The sequence below is a fragment of the Lipomyces oligophaga genome (genome assembly GCF_038497815.1).
Source record: "Lipomyces oligophaga strain CBS 7107 unplaced genomic scaffold V1516scaffold_1, whole genome shotgun sequence".
NCBI lineage: Eukaryota > Fungi > Ascomycota > Lipomycetes > Lipomycetales > Lipomycetaceae > Lipomyces > [Lipomyces] oligophaga.
In genome coordinates this window covers 2,457,941-2,481,232 of record NW_027117785.1, presented here as the reverse complement: position 1 = coordinate 2,481,232, position 23,292 = coordinate 2,457,941, and the positions used below count along the sequence as shown (strand labels likewise).

At 40.1% G+C, this 23,292-nt stretch overlaps 6 protein-coding genes and 1 non-coding gene across 7 annotated transcripts; 2 read left to right on the top strand and 5 right to left on the bottom strand.

Moving 5' to 3' along the window:
• Nucleotides 1-483: 483 nt before the first annotated feature.
• Nucleotides 484-1,311, top strand: V1516DRAFT_662339 (uncharacterized protein; the record flags this gene model as incomplete). The annotated part of the gene is made up of 3 exons (XM_066920436.1): nt 484-624; nt 658-751; nt 815-1,311. The coding sequence occupies 3 exons, from the start codon at nt 484-486 to the stop codon at nt 1,309-1,311; spliced, it is 732 nt and encodes a 243-aa protein (XP_066780458.1).
• A 476-nt stretch (nt 1,312-1,787) lies between these two features.
• On the bottom strand, nt 1,788-2,906 carry V1516DRAFT_669909 (actin cortical patch SUR7/pH-response regulator pali). Its single transcript, XM_066921264.1, is given in 2 exon segments — nt 1,788-2,734; nt 2,747-2,906. 1 exon segment carries the CDS (start codon nt 2,714-2,716, stop codon nt 1,895-1,897), a length of 822 nt encoding a protein of 273 aa, XP_066780457.1. The 5' UTR covers nt 2,717-2,734; nt 2,747-2,906; the 3' UTR covers nt 1,788-1,894.
• Nucleotides 2,907-3,698: 792 nt separating this feature from the next.
• Nucleotides 3,699-4,811, bottom strand: V1516DRAFT_669906 (uncharacterized protein). The gene has a single exon (XM_066921263.1). It carries the CDS (start codon nt 4,551-4,553, stop codon nt 3,942-3,944), a length of 612 nt encoding a protein of 203 aa, XP_066780456.1. The 5' UTR covers nt 4,554-4,811; the 3' UTR covers nt 3,699-3,941.
• Nucleotides 4,812-5,614: 803 nt separating this feature from the next.
• On the bottom strand, nt 5,615-8,188 carry V1516DRAFT_618508 (OPT oligopeptide transporter protein-domain-containing protein; the record flags this gene model as incomplete). The annotated part of the gene is made up of 1 exon (XM_066919412.1): nt 5,615-8,188. One exon carries the CDS (start codon nt 8,186-8,188, stop codon nt 5,615-5,617), a length of 2,574 nt encoding a protein of 857 aa, XP_066780455.1.
• Nucleotides 8,189-11,173: 2,985 nt separating this feature from the next.
• V1516DRAFT_618606 (OPT oligopeptide transporter protein-domain-containing protein) lies at nt 11,174-13,762 on the top strand (the record flags this gene model as incomplete). Its single annotated transcript, XM_066919418.1, has 1 exon — nt 11,174-13,762. One exon carries the CDS (start codon nt 11,174-11,176, stop codon nt 13,760-13,762), a length of 2,589 nt encoding a protein of 862 aa, XP_066780454.1.
• Nucleotides 13,763-14,087: 325 nt separating this feature from the next.
• Nucleotides 14,088-16,670, bottom strand: V1516DRAFT_619130 (OPT oligopeptide transporter protein-domain-containing protein; the record flags this gene model as incomplete). The annotated part of the gene is made up of 1 exon (XM_066919442.1): nt 14,088-16,670. One exon carries the CDS (start codon nt 16,668-16,670, stop codon nt 14,088-14,090), a length of 2,583 nt encoding a protein of 860 aa, XP_066780453.1.
• Nucleotides 16,671-18,955: 2,285 nt separating this feature from the next.
• On the bottom strand, nt 18,956-19,027 carry V1516DRAFT_t7. The gene has a single exon. It is a non-coding gene; the product is annotated as a tRNA-Cys (tRNA).
• Nucleotides 19,028-23,292: the final 4,265 nt, after the last annotated feature.

The window sequence follows — 23,292 nt, the reverse complement described above, 5'->3', positions numbered from 1 at the left end:
AATTTCTCATCTCTGATATCGAAATTACGAAGCACAAGTTAACATTAAATGCTCGAATTTACGATGTAAATCTAGCACAGCCAAAAACACAGGAATAAGATAGTTTATAGAAGGTAATACAGTTTGAAGGCATTTCACTTTTCTAGGGAAGATCAGTGAATGTGCACAGCAGTTCGGTTTGTTGATGGTAGTTGCATGCTATTATTGCATCCTCATAATATTTATGTAGTGTTGATGATGATTGACAATACTTAAGTGTTCGGCTTGGCTTGAACTGGCAATAGCCAGTTTCTTGTCTTTTCAAGTTATTACCGAATACGTTAAGCGTTATTCCAATATGGAATAGCGTGCATTTCGGTCCCAGATACTAGTGGGGTTATATTTATGAATGGATGTTCATACTATTTGTCTTCTCTTGGTCTTAAATATTTTAGAAAAGTTGCTCCACCTGATGAGCTAAGAAAATAGAATTGCTTATTAGTTATGGTCCCTCGTTTATTTACTGCGTCGCTTGTTGCAATTCTAGTCGGAGCACCTGTTGCTATTGCATTCTTTAACTCAACCATGGTACAATCGAAGCTTGGAGCCGGCAATCTTGATATATCTATTCTTCAGGGACAGCGAGTAGTAAAAATAGTTCTGAATACTCCGCCATAGATTACTACTACTTGGCTGTTTTTCAATTTGTTCGAACCACTGGAATTTACAACCGATTTTCCGGACGATTCAGAAGCTTGCGTCGGTCACGAAGGTAAACTTCATTAGCTTGGCTCGAGCGATTTCAAATCAAATTTTAAATCTAACAAGCTTTTAGGCTGCATCGTTAGGATTGTTAAGTTCCCTAATTCAAAATCTCTGACTGTGCACACTATTCCTCTGGATAGCTCTAATTCATTCGAATCGTCCACTCTAATGGTTCTCTTGGCGAATTATTTTTGGGCTGATATTTCTAATTCGCTACTTATTAATTTTTTATGCAAAGAAAACGTGATCAATTCTATTAAATCTGATATTTCTCCCATTGATTCAGATGAATCGGGATTTTTTTCAGAAGTCAGTACGAGAAATAGTGATGCAAACATCAGTTCTAACTTCCTGGGTATCCGGGATTTTGAATCTTTGGGCAATATGATGTCTCTGCATTTAGAGAGCAACATCACATGTGAAGATGATCTCAGGCTATCCGAACCTGACTCCACTGAGGCTCCATCATTCAGCTGGTGGGGTGCTGATATTATCATAATGTTTGTTCTCACTCTAGTTGTAACTTTTTTTGCGAGATCAGCTCTTGGAAATCGGCGACCAGATTAAAATAGTTTGATTTTTATTCCTTGGTTGAAAATTCTCATAATTTTTCTTACTCTGGCGAAGAGGGGAATCGCTAGGTATCCTGCAGTGCGAGATAAATGCATATCTATCTGATGATAACGATTACTACAAACAGGTTATACAATGAATTCCATGGCACCGTTTTGATATCGGAAATACAACTCTGACAAAACCTCTAATTAGGCAGTCACCGACTAGACATTGGTTGCTGCATGAATTGATAACTTTGTTCGATAAAACTTCAAGAAATGTTAGCACCTTTTCGCTATGACTATGATTGTTGTGACTGACGAGAGTAAACTGGCCTTATATTACAGACTCTTAGTATTACATCGTACTCGAACAAGATCTCTAGTATTATTCTCCCATAAATAAGCAAAAAATGCCATATTTGAAAGATAAACAAACAAATTGTTTTTTCTCGAGATCAATGAGATTCAGTTTGATTTATCCACAAATTAAACGGATTATGCCAATGAGATTATTATTATCATTAAATAAAAAATGCTAAACGCCTAAATGCAGTCTAAAAATACAAATCGTGGTGGAAGATATGAGATAGAGCTTAGAAACCCTGGTGAGGAACAACCGGATTCTCGACCTGGTAGACAACCTTTTCTGAAACAGACGAACGAGTCGAGCCGACACAGATCGAAAAGAGCCAACAAGTGCTAGCTAGCAGTGCTGCTGCTGCTGCACCCCAGCCAAGACCAACCGCAACCTTGCCAAACTCGGCCGACGTGTTGAGAGTGTCATTAGTGAGTGCCTTTGATTCTCCATAAAATACTGCAGTAGCAATAGCAACGCCGGCAACAGCACATACAGAATTGATCATCGCAAAGATCAAGGCGCAGAGAGAACCACCCCGAGAGTGGAATGAAAACAGACCGGCGCCGACTTGGAAAACGGCAAAGATGGCGCTGAGACAGAACAGAATCGCCATAGCATAGGACAGAATCTTGATACTCTTGAGCGCAGTGTCAATGCTGGACGGATAGTTTTCGATTTTACCCATGCCAATGGCATCTTCAAGAACCGTGATTGGATTGAAGTAGAATAGGCCATGGGATTTAGAGCAGTTAGTGATGCTGTAGGAATATCCGGTTGTACTTTCGCTGGCGCTGTCATATTCGATTCTGGAACCCTGACAGTAATTCCAGAGGCCGACTTGGTAAAAGTCTGGGAGTGTAGAGACGTCTCCCTTGGTGACGGTGTTACCGTCGATTGTGACAGAGAGCTGGGAAATGTCGAGACGAAGCAGGAACAGCTTTCCAGCAACGGAGTCCTTGAAAGTGGAAGAGATGAGAACAAAGACCGAGAGCACAAAAATAGCGACGGTGAAGAGAAATGGAAATGTAATGATAAAGCAATTGCGTCCGGCGGCCATTATATAGTGTTGGTGTTGATGTTGGTGTTGGTGTTAGTGTTGGTGTTGGTGGTAGTGGTAGTGAGTATTGAGAGAAGATTGGTAAAAGTAAAAATCTAAATGCAATTGATTGATTTGAGAACTGAGAAACTGTTGACCTGATGAGAAGAAGGGTTGATATGCAAAGGACCTCGATTGTGTTATATATTCGTACAAGCAGCTGAGGCGTAGTTTGAATATGGCACATTCTTCCTTTGCACTGCCTGCCCTTGAACTTCCCAACCGCACGACCAGAAATAGACTGCCCTGAATTACCTGCACCGCCCGCCATCCGCAGTCTGCACTGCCAAGTGCCCCCAGCTGCGCCTGCACAGTCTGTGGTGGCTCAGCTGCGCGCCGCAGGAGCAATATCCTCTTCTCCTAGTTCGTGGCGTTTCTCTCATACTCTCCTGATGCCTATGAAAACAGTCTTTCTCCGGCTGGCCAAGTCGGATTCTTGAGAATGCTAATTTTTGACTCCGCGTCCGCTCTGACCGATTTTGTTTAGTTATTTTTACATCGTTTAGTCCATTTGTATCTTGACGCTCATGGATTAGTTAACTTTAATTACCCATACCCTGGTTCTCTAATCGTATCTCATTCCCCTGAGTCCTTGCGCTCTCCACCCTTTCGTATTTCATACTTTTCCAATCTCGGTTTTTCTGACAAGTGAGACTGGTCCCTCAAAGCGATTCCAAGCTCTCTGCAGATCTTAATATTGCAAGTTTCTTTTTGTGTACGGCCACGAGGCGAGAAATGTTAACACATCCATCACACTACTATAATAAATCATTGGAATGATCATTGTTATAGCCCAACAATAAATTTTAATGCCATTAAAATCGTTACAGTCAATATACACATACCTGCATTCTCCACCGACAACTTATTTCGTCATCACAGCATCCTGTTATCTTATACCCATCTAACTAATGCAACTTGGTCAAGTCCTGACTAGGATCCTAAGATGATTCCTCAGCCAACCGATCTAGCCCCACTACATATTCTTTGACCACTTCACTCAAGTTGATCGAAGTAAAAACAAAACTATACTCGCCAAAAACACCATTACGCCGGAAAAGTTAAAAAACATGACCCTCAGTGTCTTTCTGAATTTCGGCCTTTTAAGCCGTGTCTGCGAATTGTCATAAAGCGGGTTGTCTCGTAACATACGATTAACAATAATCGTTAACTCCCGTCGGGCGAACTACTTCTCAAGAACTTTATACGAAGACACTTTCAGAGGCGAGGGTGGCATGAGATAACGAAATGAAATCGCGACAATACAGCACAAGAGACCATATAACAGCCAAGCGCGACGCCAACGTGCAGGGTCCCCAGCTTCGCCCATCCTAATCACTCCAAAAGCAGCAAGTGTGAACGCAATAACAAGCAATGCAGATACTGGATAGACCAGAGATGAATATAATTTATATTCTTGATTTGTATAAAACTGGTCGTCACTGGATGTGAAAGGTAAAGCTGAGCCTGCAAGTGTAATAATCGTCTGAGTTACGTACGAACCAATCATGCTTATATTCCAGTACTGAGCAATAGATCCAAATCCCATGACAAGCAAAGAAGCGCTAGCAAGGCGGCGAGGACCAAGTTTATATGAGAGCAAGAGTGAGAAAGCCCCACCTACTAAGTAAGGTAATAGATATACTATTGACGAGGAGATTGTAGGAGAAATCTTGAGTTCAGATGTATCAGAATTCATAAATAACATAATTAATGTTGCATTCACCTTCATGTTCATAAAACTAATCGAGGTGAAAAGGAAATTCAGGACCAGAACTTTGCTATTGACCTTCCTCATAACCCGGCGCTCTTCTCTCAAAGTCCAACGCGCCTTGGGGTCGCGGTGGTAGCTGCTCGTATATCCGATTGAGCCCAAGTGCCTCTGACTTTACCGGATCATCAAAAATGGATTGCTCAGTTGCCACACAATCCAAATATTGTTTTTTTCTCAGCAGAGGACATCCAGAAACGAAATTTTGAATGCCCGTCCCACAGTTCGGGCCAGTCTTGCGGAATGTTGAGGACGTTGACATCGCTGCCGTTCAATGCCAAAGCCTCCTTGTCGGACTCTGTGAGAATAACCTCACAGTCAGAAAGTATAATTGACATTTCAGATCAGAGATGATTTTGGCAATATCCAAGAAACAAATTGTCAAAAAATCCAGTTAACAAAAATGAGATTCTAGTCAGCTGTACACCTCAAAACGATATACATGCCTCGTGCTTTCATTTGACATCCGTCCACAACTTAACCGCAGCCAGCCGTTACCATATTCAGACCAATTCCTACCCTGTAAGCAGAGGTGTTTGTACATCATCAACCGGTATTTAGCATCCAAGATATTTCTGATCAACCTACTAAATAGGAAAGAACTTACGGATATGATTGAAAAAGGAGAAACGTCCATTATTTCGCTTCAAGGCTGATATTTCACTCGGCGATATGGCAGATTTTGCACTGGTTCAATATTCTGTAAAATATAGGAAAATTTAATTCCAAGTTTAAAGCGCTAAAAATGACATTCACGAAGGATAAAGTCGACATTTGTTCAATCCGAAACAAACAAGAATTGATCTACATACATTCAAAAATGTGCCTTCACCCTGGATTCTTCCACACTATTTCACCTATTAGCCATTGAAGCGGCTGGACGTTGAAAGTATAAGGGCTACGGTTTCAATCTATTAATATGAAAGGCATTGCCAATCCTTGTACTTCTGGAATCTAAGCTACATAAGACTGTTCTCAAAAATTTCTTATCGATTTCGTATTTTCTAGTCGATTAATTATACGGTTAAGTAAGTTGATCAGAACACGACGTAGATATCATGAAGGTTATTTACCTCTTTGAATCAGAATTATCGGAAGGCTCCAACTTCTGGTCCAAAGCCGTTCGCAGGAACTTCTAGTATGCCAGATGCTCTTTCATAATCCACTCCAGCTGCGTACACACTATTACCCCACCAATTCAATTTTACTTGAGGATATTGGAGAGCTGCAAAAATTATAATACCAGAGAATGCCACACCTGCCGAGAGACCAGATGTTAGAACGTAATTATATTTTGTCCACCATGCAATATATCGCTGGCGGATATAGTGCATGAAAAAGTACGAAAAGTAGATGCCTCCTATATAGTATGATAAATTGTATGTGCTCCCCCAAATTATGGTGCCATATCCAACTAGAGCAGGATTGATCCGTTTCATTCGGTCTCCCCATTTCAGTTTAGCCAGTGCAAATGGAATTCCAATCAGCGCACCAATCCAAAATGCATGTTTAAGAGCAGGATATAAAGTTCCCAGAACTCGGTAGGGATTAATAATACCAAACAGGATGGCGTCAGATTCCATTCGACGAGGCATAGTACAAACAAATTTGTCAGGTTGAGTTGGACTGCAAAAATCTTTTACAGATTTGAACAAAGCTTCTACTGCGCCAACCGTACAGCAGCATTGAATTAACGTTGCCCAAAGTTGGCACCTGAAAGCAGCTCGCTGAGGAATTTTTGCATAATGAGCAATTTTTTGATCTCCAATAAAACTTTCCGACTGTTCGTCAATATTGTATCCCCACATTCGAATAACAAGATTTGTAACTGCATTTCCTGGATCCATATAGCCAGCCAAGATAACTGCAAACGCCCCAAACCCGTTACTGTAGCCCGTTTGTGATAGTACTACCATCAACGGGAACAACATTGCGATATTAAACAAAAAAATCGCAATAACAGTCCATACTGAAACGGTTGTTGGCCAGGCACAAACAGCAGCTAACCCGGTTCCAACTCCAATCAAAAATATTGCAACATACCACCAATCTGGTACTTCAGGATAAGCTGACATCATCTTGCAGTGAGGATCTTGAAAGTCTTGTAACGAATCTCTTGTAGGATGCCGTGCAGATTGGTACAACTTTTTTAAAGTATCCCATAAGAGCTTATATTCGCTTATGCATACAAAGACAAATGAACACGTATAAATTGCCCATAGACTGCCTGTATGAACTAAATTTCCTGCAGACATGAACGGAGGAGAATAGTTCAGGTAAACATTTTCAACAAATACATTGTTCTTCACAATTTTGGAGACGTTATATGTCGCACCATTACGATCATATATAGTATTAGAATTCATTGGAAGATAGGCTGTCCATTTATAATTTTTCCAATATAATCCAACCATAATAAATCCTGCCAGTAGCGTACCAGTAAAATGATTCATAAACGCATAGAACGGGTAGACAAGAGGATTTCCATAATTGAGAACAGCCCAGTCAAATGAAGGAACAGGATTGAGGCCTAGTCCAATATATGAGCCAGTGATAGCTGCTAATGTAATATTTTTGGGCGAAATCCAGGTCATCCAGTTAAAAGTACTCAATGCCTTAAAAAGATAATCAGGAACAAAGAAATATATAAAAGAAATTCCAAATGTGAGGAAAAAAAACTTTTGCCGGCCTATAGTCCATCCGCTGACAGAGGTCTTCGTCTCTTTAATGACCAAAGCTCGACTCAAAGCTAATGTAGGGAGAACATTTGGAAATACAGCTTTGACCGGGTAGATGCACAATTTCCGGCAGAGACCTGCCAGACCATATCCAAAAAACAAACTCGCAAAGTTCATTAACCAGACAAACCCTGTATCAACCCAGTCATAACCAAAGAAAATTTTGTGTCTCAAAACAACGGTCATTTGCATCCAGTTAGAGGTTTGTCCGGCAGCATTGACCATGATTGTAGCCAACATTTGCTCCTTGATGGTCCAGGGGCCAGGATTGATACTATATCTTGTCTCAAATAAAGTGAATCCCCAATCAGGTAGAAGTTGTGTTAATTTTCCAGATGGATACATCAAAAGTTGAACTACTGTGGACTTCAATGCCAAAGAAGGCTGTCGAAATGTAAAAAATTCATTGATAAATGCTGCCACTGCTACCCAAACAGAACCGATTACATAGGCCCGAATAGTTTCAACAGGGACTTTTGGATCATCGAACGGATCAGTTACTGCTCGTACTTCGGCATAAGGGGAGTGATAGTGTATCACTACGGCCTCCAGTTTCGCATGTAGCTCATAGCTTTCATAGTCTAGCTCATATTTTTCAGGACCAAGTGAGAGCAAAACTAACTTGTTATAAGTCTCATCGTCAAAATTGACGTCACCATAATGATCTTCAAGGGCTTGATTGATGATATCAAGAGCTTGCTCTAAAGATGTTTCGACCAGACGATCATATAGATACTGTGAAGCCTTATCAGCTAATTCATCTATATCTGTTTCAATACCAGTTTTGTTCATTGCACGTAGCTGAGTCACTACCTGATCACGATAAGCTTCATCAACAGTTTGATGTTTATATTCCGAGCTGGACGTTCCTTTCTCCGAAATCTGGACACTCTTCTCATCGTGAATGGAATGTTTGTCCTCCATTTTCTTTAACTCGTGCATTCCGGTTTTAATAATATAGAATTCGCAAATTATTTTTCCGATAAAGCCCTGCTAAATTAGGGCTGCAGAGTGTACATTTATTTATCAGTTTGCAGACACTCAAAACATGAATGCGAATTCTGAAAGTAGCTGGAAGGTGATGCTTATATATCTGGAAGACAAAGGTTATCCCAAAATCAAAGGTAAACATGCTTGTAGACAGTGGTCTGTTCTCGACTAAAATGCTTTTTCATACTGATATTCGGAATGAACTATCCGAACTAGCTTAATCATATAACGCGAGCACGATATACATTAGAAGATAACGCAACTCTCGGCATAAGCAAAAGGACCATATGTTGCGAAAAAAATTTGCAATTATCAATTTAATAAATCCTGTAGGTTCAAGGAAGTCAAAAAAATATTTGGTCGAAGCTTTTCAGAGAGTCACACAGCTATGGGCCTTAATCATACAAAACACAGGTACTGAAATCTCCAAATTGGTGCGCCACGAAGACTCTCTGGACTCATAAAAGCTATTTCAAGAGAGATATGACACTATAAGGTTGATCATGCTTAAGATAATGATGTTTTCTAGTTTTGTATTGGGTATTTCGATAGTTGTAACACCTTGTACAGAGTAGATGGCAACATCAGCATCTTCACTGTGCAAAGCATAGATCTTATCACACTAGCTCTAGAATTGCAGCTAGCTACCTTGTTCCAAGGTCAAATCCATCCGCATTCGTCCTATCAAATTGGAGCTATGCTGTCGTGATATAATTCTAGTCACTCCTAATGACACAGACCTTTCGATGAGAACATACTATACCCTTTTCTCTGCCCGTGCTCATTCCCAATCTTCGCAAAGATTTGTCGCCATATTGCACCATTTCGATTTCTTGGCCCTTATGGTGAGCTTCGTTATGCAAATCGATTTCAGAAGGTAACATATAGCCACTCTAAAATTGGAACAACTATACTTGAATTTGATCTGGCTCATGATTGGTTCCCCTTTTCTGGAAGCAATAATAAATTTCTGTTATTATGCCTAACAATAACTGTTTCTTCATTCTTTAGGATTGATATTTCTCTCACTGTTGTATATTAAGATAGTAATCAGCTCTTCGGAAATCCCGATCTTAAGCTATATCCACGTGAAATTTCAGCTGGGGCTATTAAATACTCTTGGAACAGATTGAAAAGGACTGTTGGAGTAGTAGAAGCTACGGTCACTCTTAAGGAACTCTGGAAAATCTTCATAAAATATTCTGCTGTGTTGTTAAGTAGCGAGTGAAGGAAAATATAAAAAATTCTCTATGCCGATTGAGAACTAAGTTTATCATTTGATAACTCTGTCAACCAGTTAAACTTAGCTTGTAAGCGCTTGACCCGTTTCCGCTGCTTCCGCTCAAATCCAGCCCCAGTCTACCTCCTTCGTGGTGAAAATTTCTCTGCAAAGATCCCTTTATACAGCACAAGAATTTTTATTAATGGAGTTTTGTTTCATGTTTCCATCTTATGGACCGATAGAAGCGTCACTTATTTTGATCTATTTTTTTTTTTTTTGAGAAAGCTCTGTGATTTTGCTATGTTAGGAATCTCCAGATGTTAACTGGAACATTCACTGAGTATTTGCAATACTACCGATATCCATATTGGCATGAAGCCAAATAAACGGAGATTGCTCAGGGTATCAAATACAGCTTATCTATAATTTCCCTAAACTGAAATTCTGCATTCAACTTGTTGCAATTTGGAAAATTCGGATTAAGATGTAATTGGAATTTTGGAAAATCCTTAATGAGTTGTTAACTCAGCAAACACTCATTCAGATTTATAATTTTACCTATTGAAGAATAAAGATCAGTATTGAAATTCACTCAGAGATAAGACTTCTTCATGATAATACGGGTATGGAATGCGTTACGGTCCTCCCAGTTTGATAAGTGAGTTGGCTTTTAAATTTCAGATGGCGTCGCTCCCTCAGACAGATAGTAGAGTCGGTGGGGGGGAAGAACATGAAATTAGGCTTGAAAATGAAGAGCCATTAGTACGAAATTCATCCGAGATTTTCGTAGAGAATCATTCCATATCAATATTGATCGATTGATAATGAGAAGAATGGCTTGAGCTCTCGATGAGCGTTGCTCACTACCGTCTTCGAGACATCGGCAATCAACAGTATTTCAGTCCGCACGGGCCCTTACCCGGGACACCGAGCTCCAGCCCTCCTTACACTCGGACCTAGTCTCGGACTCCAGGGTGACTTCAGAGTTGCGATTAAACTTCTGAAATCTTTGTTATGCGGGATTCGAACATACGGTATTGAATAGATAATCAATAAGCAATATTGGATCTATAGTAGTTATAAATTTTGAACGAATCTGAAAGGAGCCTCATTTCATATTGAGGGCTGGATAAACATCAGTAAAGATATGGCGGACGATTGCACCGCCAAACTTTATTGATCATGCCCAGCCGGTTTGACCGAAGGCCACTGTGAGATTAGCGAACTGGGCGTACCAATCGTGCTAAGCAGAAGAGCCCAAAAATGAGATACTGACTAAAGAATTTGGTATCATTGCGATAAGTTTGATCTTCTGACCAATTTCTTGGTGGAGATTGGCGCCTCGACGGCAGCTGACGTGGCTGTGATGGATTTTGATAGCGATAAGCTGCTTTGGATTATGTATCGGTGGTATCAGTCTGCAGTGAAAAATTTCGCGTATAAATACTCGCAACTATTTCACTACTTTCCTTTATTATTCACCAAGAACGCCAATATTTTCAAGCGTTGCCAATATCATTATTAGTCTCCTTGAGTAATCTCTTCAGTCTTGGTGCTTTATACTTAGATTAACCTCTTTGAGAACCTTCTGGTATGTCTATAAAACAAAATAGATTCAGTTTCACGATATATTTTATTAATCGTGCTTTCTTAAATCCGGATTATACTGAATTATATTCTAGCCGGTAGAAGCTGAAATGGATGAGAAAAAATTTGTCCAAACAACGGTTGAGGAAGTTTCGGCTCTAGATCCTGTTTCAACGTTAGATTACAACGAGAAAATCGATGATATTACAGTATCCGTTTCGAATTGGATTAGTCATGATCGAGAAGCAGTCATTGCTCGAATTTTAGAGTCAGATGATATGGATGATTTGGCAAATGAAGATGCAGACTTTATTATTGATAAAATGGAGACCATGGACCCCGCTGAAGCTATCGAGATTCTGCGTGAAGCTGAAGATTATCACTCAAATGATATTAACTTCCCTGCTTTAACATTGGAAAAAATTAGAAATCTTCTTGAAGGTCCTAAAGCTTATGATGACAATGAGTCGCTATATGATTTAGATTTACGACTTGAGGCATCTATGATGAAATTCTATTCCCCATATCCCGAAGTTCGATCGGTTTGTCGTCCTACGGATGATCCATCTCTACCAGTTGAGACATTCCGTTCCTATCTCGTTGGCATAATCTGGGTCGCGGTAGGCGCATTTGTGAATCAGCTTATGTCATATCGAAGACCTTCGTTTACTCTTTCTTCTCAAGTTATTCAAATTCTCATTTATCCTTCAGGGAAGTTCCTTCAATATGTTTTGCCAAAGCGCCAAATTGGAGTTGGAAGATTTAAGTTTCATCTTAATCCTGGCCCATGGTCACAGAAGGAACAGCTATTTGCTACGATCGTCACAAATGTTGGAGCTCAAGAAGCCGTTTTTATGTCATACATGCCAACAATGAGACTGTCGATGTTTTACAATCAGACTTGGATGACATATGGATTTTCTATAATTATGGGACTATCATGTCAATTTTTTGGTTATGGGATGTCGGGTTGTCTCAGAAGATACGCAGTGTATCCTGTCAAAGCTGTTTGGCCAACTGTTCTACCAGTGCTCCAGCTTAATCGTACACTTTGTACTGTCGAACAAAAGAAAACATTAAATGGATGGACGATTACAAAATATAAACTTTTTTTTATTCTTCTTTGGGCTTCGCTTATCTATTTCTTTGTTCCAGATTATCTCTTTGAAGGCTTGAGTACTTTCAATTGGATGACATGGATAGCTCCGAACAATAAAAATCTTGCTTTTGTCACTGGATCATTAATTGGAGCTGGATTTAACCCAATTGTTACTTTCGATTGGTCAGTCATTAATTATTCATCTTGTCTCGTTGTTCCGTTCTATGTGACAGCAAATCGTTTCTTTGGTTGCGTAATGGGAGGTATTGTGCTGCTGATTCTATATTATACGAATTACAAGTATACGGCATATATGCCTCCAAATACTAGTAGTGTCTTTGATCGATTTGGTGAATCTTATAATACTTCGCGGGTTTTAGTGAATGGTCGATTTGATCTCGACTCTTACATTGCATATTCGCCTCCTTATGTTTCTGCTGGTCAACTGATGTATCAGGCTACTGCTTATTTGATTTATACTTTTGCATTTGTTTATATTTTTATCACTGAATGGTCGACGATAAAGGAAGCCATAATAGGTTTTTATCAGGGTTTGCGTTATCGAAAAAAATCTACGTATGAGCGATATACAGATCCAATTTCAGTGTTAATGCGTCAGTATCCAGAGGTTCCTGACTGGTGGTACTTAATTTTGCTTGCGATTTCAATTGTTTTCGGCATTATTGCTGTAGCTTGCTATCCAGCAGAGACGCCCGTCTGGGTAGTTATTGTTGCAATTCTCGTTACTATAGCATTGCTCATTCCTTTCATTGTCTTATATTCCACTACTGGATATTTCATGTCTATCAACAATCTGGGAACTATTTTGGGTGGCTACATGGTGCCTGGAAGTGGACTAGCCTGCATTTTTACCCGAACGTTTGCCTATGGAGTAGATGAAAGATCAGAGACTGTCGTCGGAGATTTGAAGCTGGCGCACTATGGCAAGATTCCTCCTCGAGCAGTATTCCGCGGGCAAGTACTCGCAACTATTATCATGATCTTCATTACTTCTGGAGCGGTAGAGATGTTGATTACTGGCTCAGAAGACTTTTGTTCATGGACAAATCCGTCGAAGTTTGTGTGTACGTTTGCACACACTCTATATGCTGATTCTCTGCTTATGGGAGTCATTGGCCCTCATCGTACATTTGATCAACTATATCCAACCTTCAAATGGGCATTTTTGATAGGGGCTTGTATTTCAGCTCCAATCTATGTTGCAAGAAAGTATTCTATGAGGTATACGAGATATTTCCATCCAGTAATATTTTTGGGGGGAATTATCAGATATGGATCCACTTATAATCTCTCGTATTATACAGAAGGTTTTTATGCCAGTTTTATCTTTATGTACTATCTGCGAACAAGATATTTGGCATGGTGGTCAAAGTATAATTATATCATTTCATCTGGACTAACTGCAGGAGTTGCCTTCGGTGGTATCTTAATCTTTTTGGCGCTTCAATATCATCCCAAAACACTGGACTGGTGGGGAAATTCCATTTCGGACGCAGGAATTGATGGTGCCGGTGATGCTACTTTGAAAGGTCTGCCTGAAATTGGATATTTTGGCCTTGAGCCTGGTTCTTGGTCTTGAATTCTGACGATGATTATAAATAAGTCTTTTGGTTATATTCGTGAGACTTCTGCTTACCAAATTGATGAACTACCACATTAAGTGTTTTGATTCGGAGGTCATATGAGATTGGATCATAACTTATTAACCAGTAAACTTGATGTAATAGGATAAGAAATAAAATCAATGAACGCTTGTTAAAGCAGGTTATGAGTTATTTAGGCTCTGATCGTAATGTTACTGCATACGGTTTTAAGTATGTTTAAGTCGGTAACCTAAATATATAAATATAATTTAAAATCCAAAAACAGAAAAGAGCACAGGCAACTCAAGCAGCGAAAATAATTCACATCCACGTTCCATTCGCAGGGCCAAACCAACCGGTCGTTGGAAGTTCGAATGCGGTTGCAGTATTCTCACCATCGACATTAGAACTAGAAACGTTATTTCCCCACCAGGAAAGTGATTTAGGATGATACTGTAAGGCAACGAAAATGAGAATACCGCTAAATGCAGTTCCCGCAGTAAGACCTGACGAAAGAATATAGTTATATTTGGCCCACCAAGTAGCATATCTTCGGCGAATGTAATACATAAAGGCCATGGACGCAAACACGCCAGGAGTATAATAAGTCAAGTTATATCCTGATCCATAGCGACCGACGCCAGCAAGAATCAATACTGGTTGACAATAATGAAGATACTTTGGGAAAAATCGACGGAGAAGAAGGCAAGGAATAACCATGCCAACTCCCATCAAAAATGCCCACTTCAACACTGGATATAGCGTATTGAAAGTTCTAGTAGGCCCAACTACACCGAGAATAAGACTCTGCGAGTATAGAGTATGAGCAAACGGACAAGTGAACTTCGAGGCCTGAGTCAAAGAGCATAGATCGGGAAAGCCATTGGTTAACATTTCCCACGAAGCGTTAGAAACTAGCACCTGCAAAATTGTAGCTACAATCTGTCCTCTGAAAACAGCTCTAGGCGGAATTTTAGCGTAATGAGCCATCTTTTGGTCTCCGACATAGGTTTCACCTTGCTCATCCATACCGTAACCAAATGACCGAGTGAAAATGCAAGCTAGACCACTTCCAGGAACCCAATAACCTCCAAGAAGAGTTGCCAACAAATAAACCGTATACATGTATCCTGTTGCAGCATATAGAATCATAGAAGGAAATATTAGTGCAATAGTAATTGCCATGACAGCAAAAAAAATGCCAATTGGGAGCTGAGTATCCCAGCATTTGACTGCAATGATTCCAAACACAAATGATAAAACAAGAATAACAAGAAACCACCAATCTGGGACTTCAGGATACTTTTTCATCATTTCGGAAACGGGGTCTCGGTAGCTTTCAAAATTTGAACTATTTCGCTCTTTCAAGCCCTTATAAAACCCAATAAGAGCCTCCTTGATAGTAGACCATTCACCAATGACCACGTATAAGAAGCCGAAAGTCACTAGTGCATATTCCGATCCATTGAGGACTAGGTTACCAGCTGAAAGAAATGGAGGAGAATATGCTCGATACTTCTCTACATCAAAATAGCCATTGGTCAATACTCGAGAAGTATTGTACGTGGATCCATAGCGATCATAAATTGTAGCCACGTTAGGAGGAAAATAGCCAGTGTAATGGTAGTTCGTGTAAACCATGATGATAATAATGACTGCACCAATCACAGTGCCAGCATATCGATTCAAAATGGTATAGAAAGGGACGATGAGAGGGTAGCTATAATTGATCACACTCCAATCAAACGTGGCAATAGGATTCACACCAACGCCTGCCTTTGAACCCATCACCATTGCCACATTATTGTTATTAGGTGCAATCCAACTGGGCCAATTAAAAGTTGAAAGAGCAGTGAACAAATAATCGGGAAGAAAAAAATAAACAAATGAAACAGCAAGCGAAATGTTGAAAAGTTTATACTTGGAGATGGTCCAGCCATTGATATTCTGTCCTTTTTCAGGCAACAAAAGAGTTCTGTTCAACTGCAGGGTTGGGAGAATCGTAGGCCAAACCGCCTTCACGGGATAAATCACCCATCGACGGAGAACACCAGCCATGCCAAGACCAAATAATTGGCAAGATAGAGACATCACAGTATTAAAGCCATAAGTCATCCAAGTCTCACCATAAAACATTTGCATACGCATGGTGGGCATGTAGTAGATGAAAGTAGCTACGGAAACACCTGCGTTTGCAATAATTGTTGCAAGCATTTGCTCCTTAAAAGTCCAGGGACCAGGATTAAGTTGAAACTTGAAGCGACCAAAACCAATTCTCCAGTTAGGCATAATCTTTGAGTATGCTTGACCACAGGGATGAATAAGAAGCTGAATAACTTGAGATGATAAAGTAAAATGAGGCTGTCTCCAGTACATCATGTTATTCACAAAAGCAGCAAAAGCGGTCCAAATACCAGCGATCAAATAGACACGAAACGTTTCACACTGCATTGTCGGATCATCGATAGGACTGCAAACCGAACGTACTTCAGGATATGGAGAATGATATTTGATCAAGCTTGCCTCAAGTCGAAGATCAAGATCATAAAGCTCATAACTAAGACCATAGGCCTCTGGGCCCTGCAGAAGGGAATGGATTTTTTCCATTGTTTTCAGTGGAAAATTCATGTCACCTTTGAAATAAGATGTCGCGTACGTCAATACCTCTATAGCTTCTTCATGTTCCATACCGGACAGCTTGTCAATGATGAAGTCAGCATCATCATCCAAAATATCTTCAAGATCATCAGACTCTTTAATTCGGCTAATAATAATATCTCTATCGTCAATTCTTTGAGCAGTTGATACATTGACATCAACTTTGGATTTTGAAATAAAGCCTTCTTCGTCATAGTCAATGTTCTTAACACTGACCGAAGGATATTCTTTTTTCTCGTAATCCATCTTAAGTTCGTACGTCTTCTGGCGGCCAGTTAGGTTCCGCTATCCGAAGCCCTGAAAGTTATTCTTACCTCACTTTAGCAATTCAACTGGATACAACGATTTCGCTTGGCACTCAAATTGGCGAAATGCTAAGCTCTTGGATTTGATTCAATCAGATAAATTGAATACAGCGGTATATCCTATTCTTTCCAATGCTTGTAAGCCAAAGGATAGATATGAACAGTGTCAAAACAGGAAGAAAAGTCGGCAGTGCCTAGTGGAATTCAGGTTGGTCTTTATAGTTATCATCTTATGTTGGTCATTTGATAGATAAAGCGGAGCTTGGTGGCTGAAAATTCAACTTGATATCAGACTAGATATGTTGCAGGTGATGGATACCGGTCTCGGTCGGCTTAAGGGGGGGGCCACATCAGACATGTAAGCTGACATCGACAAGACTATGATTATAGTAATCAAAGTGATGGGTCCACATATTGCAAATGCCGGACAAGGAACTGGAAAAGATAATCAAGGGTGGCCACTAGAAAGGTTCTGCATAGACCCACGATAAGAAGAGGGCCCGGCTAATGGCACGGGACACTGAACCAACGATAAATGATCTAACTTCCGATAGACCTCCGGCGCTTTGACAACTCGCGGTTTATCCTAATGTGTTAGTACTTTCGCTAATAGAACTTTTTATCTACTTGGTTGACAAGTTCTATTTCGCATCATTGATAGATCCTGGTGCTAGCGAACTGGCACCTTTCAAAGACTACAGACAATAAGCTGTTCTCTATCCAAGGATTTCTTAAAATTTTGAAAGGCTTGTAGCTTTCATTTAGTCTTGGCAAATGCCCGGCCAAGGTAGACCACTCGGCGCGGCAACTAGGAGGTTCAATGACATTCTGTGGCTATTCGTGCAGATAAACAATTGGCCAGTAGGACATCCCGACCTATAACAACGGCTATGATAACCCTAGTTTATGTCATGGAACCTATCTGCGTTACTCAATTCGGGAAAAGATAGATGAATTTTGCAGAGTCTCAGTGATCTTACTTCAGTCGACTATGCTTGGCATAGACAGAGATGCTTAAAGATGTTTACTGAAGACTAGAAGAAATGATTTTATGACGGGTTCGTGCGTATGACTCTGCACGGGCCGTTCGGGCAGATCACCCTGGCATCCGTACGGTCCTACAATTCTTACCATCCTTAGATTCTACCTTTGATTCAATTTTTTCATTTCTGTTCTCATCTGCTAATCTAATCAAAATACTGGATAATATTCATTTTCAGCGCAATATTCTCGCAATATGGCTCTTAGTTGATTGTCGTCATTGCGAGCGAAGCATCTCAGTGGGAAAATAACTCAATCTCAACGTTTCAGCTGCGCATTTCAACGTTGGTTTTTGGGACATTCGCTATCCGCGCCCTATCTATCGTATTATTAGCTCTTACACAATAGGTAGGATAAGCGTAATCTGGATAATTTGTAGCTAATCTTTGTATAATAAACTAAATTAGTCCTTATCACATCCTACGTTGAGGGTTTCTCTCTAGTAAATGCTAGAAAGCGCTCTGGTTGATCATATAGCAAATTACGGCTCGAAGAGATACATGTCCTAGGTTTGTATGTTCGGCATTTTCGGAAGTTGTTTATCTCTTTTGGCTGAAGTGCTATTGCAACTCAATTAGGGCTATTACAGACGTAAAAATACTCTCCTGGAGCAGTCGATGGTTTCTATTATGTATTCAATTGGTAAGGTTTCTAAATGTTGTTTAACTCCGTTGATAAAAATATCAGTAGTTTTGGCGATACATTCTGAAGATAAGATTGAAGCGCCTAAGATGAGAAAGCTGCATCGGGTATTCCGAATTCGGCTGAGAGAGGTTACGGGTTAACTATCTCATGCCATTTGGCAAAAACGTTCTGCATTTCGGGCCGGTACTCCCAGTATATCCCGGACAGCAGGAATTTCAGATTCATACGATCATTTGCAAAGCTTTTCCGTTAGCTATATTTGTTCGATAGCCCAGCATGCTTTCTACTCGCATTTAATTCGCCTGGTCCTTCACGCTTGACGGTTCGCAACCTCTCAAATATAGAGCACTTCCAGTGTTGCGAATCATTGTTACTTATTTTCATGTGAACCGATCCTTCGTCGGCTTTTCGGGAGAGCATGAAAATTTCTTACTATTCGAGAAATTCATTATTTTTTAGATGGAAACAATCTCAATTTAGAATGATTGACTGATTGACGGATTGATGATCAAAAATAAATTTCAATGGAATCAAAAAAAAAGCTTGAACCCGGATTCGAACCAGGAACCTCGGGATCTGCAATCCTACGCGCTGCCATTGTGCCATTCAAGCTCGAATCACTGAATTAAGTTTTTGACAGCCAATTTATCGTTAAGCTCATAAACTTGAGAGTAAACAGAGCATGGATTTGGAGGTTTGAACTTCATTTTCAAAGTTCATGCAAACTTCTCATTATTGAGCTGAAAGATTTAGGTGCTGAAAGATTTAGGTGCTTTAGCAAGCCTTCAGAGTCTATTCGTAAGTAATTCTTACTGTACAAAAGCAACAAATAACTTCTGATGAGTACAAAATAGAGTGTCTCTCAGCTTCGTTTCAACTACAAGCATATTGATTCTTCATGGTTCTGACTGGTCTGTGCAGGCGTAAATTAAGAAGGAGAAGCGAACAAATCAGCGGCATAGCCCATATATTTTGGTATGAAATTGCAACTGCGTGCAGAATTCAGAGTTTGAGGTTAATCTTGGCTTGCTCAGTTCTATTCATTTATCAATTATTTGACGATAACTGTCGCTTAGGTTCGGAGCCCAAAAATTTGTTGCTCTACTGTTATCGATTCTTAAGCTTTATATTGTCTCTCCATAAAGCATTCATTCCGTGTTCTATCTGTTCAGCTATTCCGGTCTGTATCCGAAGGATTCGCAATTTAATATAAGCTTGGCACTGTTTGTTTGACAGAATAGTATGTATATTCTTCTCAGATTTATTCAAAATTGAGTTCCTTCTTGCATGTGAGATTGCAGCAGTAATAACAAGGTACTTTGATGCGGTAGGCTGAAACATCTGAAACGAGCGCACATTTGGGAGAGTTCTCTGTGGGGCGGCGTCTTCAGAACACAAACTTACGTTGCGCTCAGCCTGGAATAGCGGGCGTTAGCTTTTCAATGATATCTGAATCATAGTGAAACTTAAAAATTAGTTGACTCGGCCAGAGCCGCTGGATTGTTGACGAAAAGGTGATCAGAGTCCCATTTTTGCATAAAAGCAGTAGAATTGTCGTTGAACAGTGCTGCACGTCCGTACGAGAGAATTACTATTGCTGATGTTAACTGATGAGCAACACTCCATGCTGTTAGTGCAAATCTCCATTCAAACTCAATTCGTTAAGGGCATGTAAAATATCAGAAACTTCTATATAATCTGTATTAATAAGCAATGAGCTGTGCTGAATAATAGTAGTATGACTGAGTAAGTGAGTTTGTTGACTCCCAAATGTTATACATTGGGTTTTCTCCCCTAACAAACAAGCATTAACTGCAGTACTTCATTCGTTGAGAGTAATATGAAATTTTAATTGCTTATAATCTTTTAGGCATATATCTGTTCATCAAGCAAAAAGGAATAATTTTATATTTGTATAAAAATATGCACTGTTAAGCATTCAGAAACTAGCATAGAACATGAATATGCTTAGTTCAGAATGCTGAATTTCTTGCGATTTTTGAGTGCTAGTTTCTTCGAAGAGTTGATCTCATTCCTGATATGCTCGCTTTTGATATGAGCTTTTTCTAACTAAGCATTTGATCGTCAATTCTCGCTTCGAAGAAATTTTTAGACATTTTCTGTCATCATCGTCATACTGGAACTCCGAGATCCTCTTAACATATCTGAACTTCAAAGCATTACATCTGACTTCATAATCAAAGACAATACCAAATAGATGATGATGAACCTTCACTTCCAGTTGCTGAGAGATTTTTCGTATAACCTGAGACTCTGGGTGACATTCTGTCATGAGCGTCACATTTTACTACCTTTTCAAGAAAAATGACGATGGTCAAGAATTTGGAGTTTGCTGAACGTACCGAAGTACAGTAACTGTCGTGAAAAATTGTACGACATTCGACTTAGTTACAAAACTAGATTTGAATATACTCATTATGTCTGAGGAATGAAGTCATGACTGCTAAGTCTGAACTCCCTTGAACAACCCCGCTTTTCAGGGTTCACTCTATATACTCAAAATCATACCTCAGAATGATATTACGCATCTCATGACCTGAAACTAAGAGATTTTACATCTTAATGAAATCCGAAACAAAAAACTCGGAAAATGATTTCAAGACATTTTTGTCTCAAAATACTTTGAAAGAGAGACTATTACCTGTCGACTTGTGCCTCCAAAGACAGTTTGTTACAAGTCGACACATCTGCTTGCACATGATTAGATCTCCTGATCCAAAGAAAGATGACAAAATATATGCCCACCGAAGGTGATGACCAGTGGAGCCATCGTGATAGACAGGAAACCTGACGCTAGACTCAGGTACATATGTAAATTCGGATCTAGTGTACCTACCTCCGGAACTAGCTACTTTAGCCGCTGTTATGCGAATATTCACTATCGTTTTGCGGTGGCTAGAATAATTCGAGTTCCAATAATGTGACGTCAGGTAATGTCATTCACTCAGGAAGAAGATAAACCTGGACTAACCGTTTGTATGCTTTTTGACATTTTGGATTTCTAGATTTTGAATCTTTCGCTTATGCAGACTTTTAAGCAAATTTGGCAGAGTTTGGTGAAGATCATTAGTAAATTATGATTTATTTGGAGATTAATGGACTGAGCTTACGACTAAGTGTGACATTGCATTTGCGGGCCAGTGGCAAATCTGCTTTGTACGCATACAGCAGAGGAAGACGACCGGAAAAAATTGACAGATCCACTTCCGAATCAATGATTGCTTTTTGTCATCGATCCTAGGTTGAATTCATAGAGTTATGGGCGAACACCAATATATTCCATGGGGAGACAGATTTTATAGTGGATGAAATCCGGATCCGGGGAGATTTCGCATCTACATCGTGACGTTGAACTAAGCTTGGGCTTCAAGCAGATAGATCGCAGTAGCGGTAAATGTAAAGCGATTTCTTCGGTAGACGTAACGGTTCTGTTTTTGGATGGAGGCTGGGAGATTTCCGTAAGTGGGGCGGGATCCACAGCGGCATCTATGTGGGTAGGGCGAAGGATGAGCTGTCACTGGAAGGAGGGTCCCACCGGGCACAATAGTAGAACGGAGACCAACTTATCACTCAATTTATTTAACACAAGTTCTAGCATGCCAAGAAGAGGTCTCAAATACGAACGTACAATAGTCGGCCATCAAAACAACTTCAGATGCTTAGTTGCATAGGCTCTAATAACTCAGTCACGAGTGAGTTGGCGCTGTATGAAAGGAGACGGGATGGAGGGGGATCTGCGATCAAAACTTTCAGCTGCCAAAAATTAAGAAGCTGATGAGCTATTCGGATGGTTCATCGAAGCTAAAAACGATTAATGATCTCCAAATTAATTAACCACGATTGACAGACATCAGAGTAGATCATCTCTTCTGAATATGATTCAATCGTAGTGCCCACCCTTAAAGTGCATTTCGAACTGTGTACCCAGCTTTGAACGGTTTTTGGAGATCAGAGATGGGCACACAGGCTCCAGATTTGGCTAATACGCTTTAGCGTTAGTCCCGGATCCGGGCTATCATGACCTCACGTGATTATTCTATGCCCAGGTTTGGGACAAGAAGGATGTGCCGACCTTGCGAATGCGGCAGATAAATCACAGTGGCACGTACTTTAACTACTCTCAGTAAGGATCGCTTGATGACAGAGTCCATTAAGGGTTTAGCTCACATACTGATCGGCAAAATAGATTGAACTGTGTCTGGACAGGCCAATATAATTCCACTAGATGTCCTTTATATGAATGACTGCTTACTTTCCAATTAGGAACCATGCTATAGATTCATCTGTTCGAATAAAGAGGAAGGGTGACGCGTAAGATGTCAGTCAAATCAAAAAATACCTATCGCAATAACTGATTTTGCTTCATTTTTTTTTATCGGTGTCGACATGGATGGACGGTACTTGGGGGTAAATTAGCGAACCCTCAAACCATTGCGGCGCTATGGACGAAGGACGTTACATAACCAAACCAATCGGGACGTAGGAACCAGGTCCCTGAACATTAACAGCCGTAGTTAGCAACAGTAACCACTCGAGCAATAACAGTAATATCATCGACTTGAGCGGACGGATTTGGATCGTTCTAAACCGCTACAGGTGACTAACGGATGAAGTAGATTTTATTGAGAATAACTGGTCTATCGTAACTTTCGCTCGGCCCACGTAGATGATATACACGGACGGAAGTAGATGCTATCATTGGCGGGTGTGCATTGGCAGATGATGAGCATCGCTGCCGCATTTGTGAAAGGACTACAGCGTTGGATAACAAAACGTAAACATTGGCAGAACCAAAATCCATCTGAGAGAGGTATAAGCTCTAAGCCGTAAGGATATAGCGTGTGCTATAGAGAGGG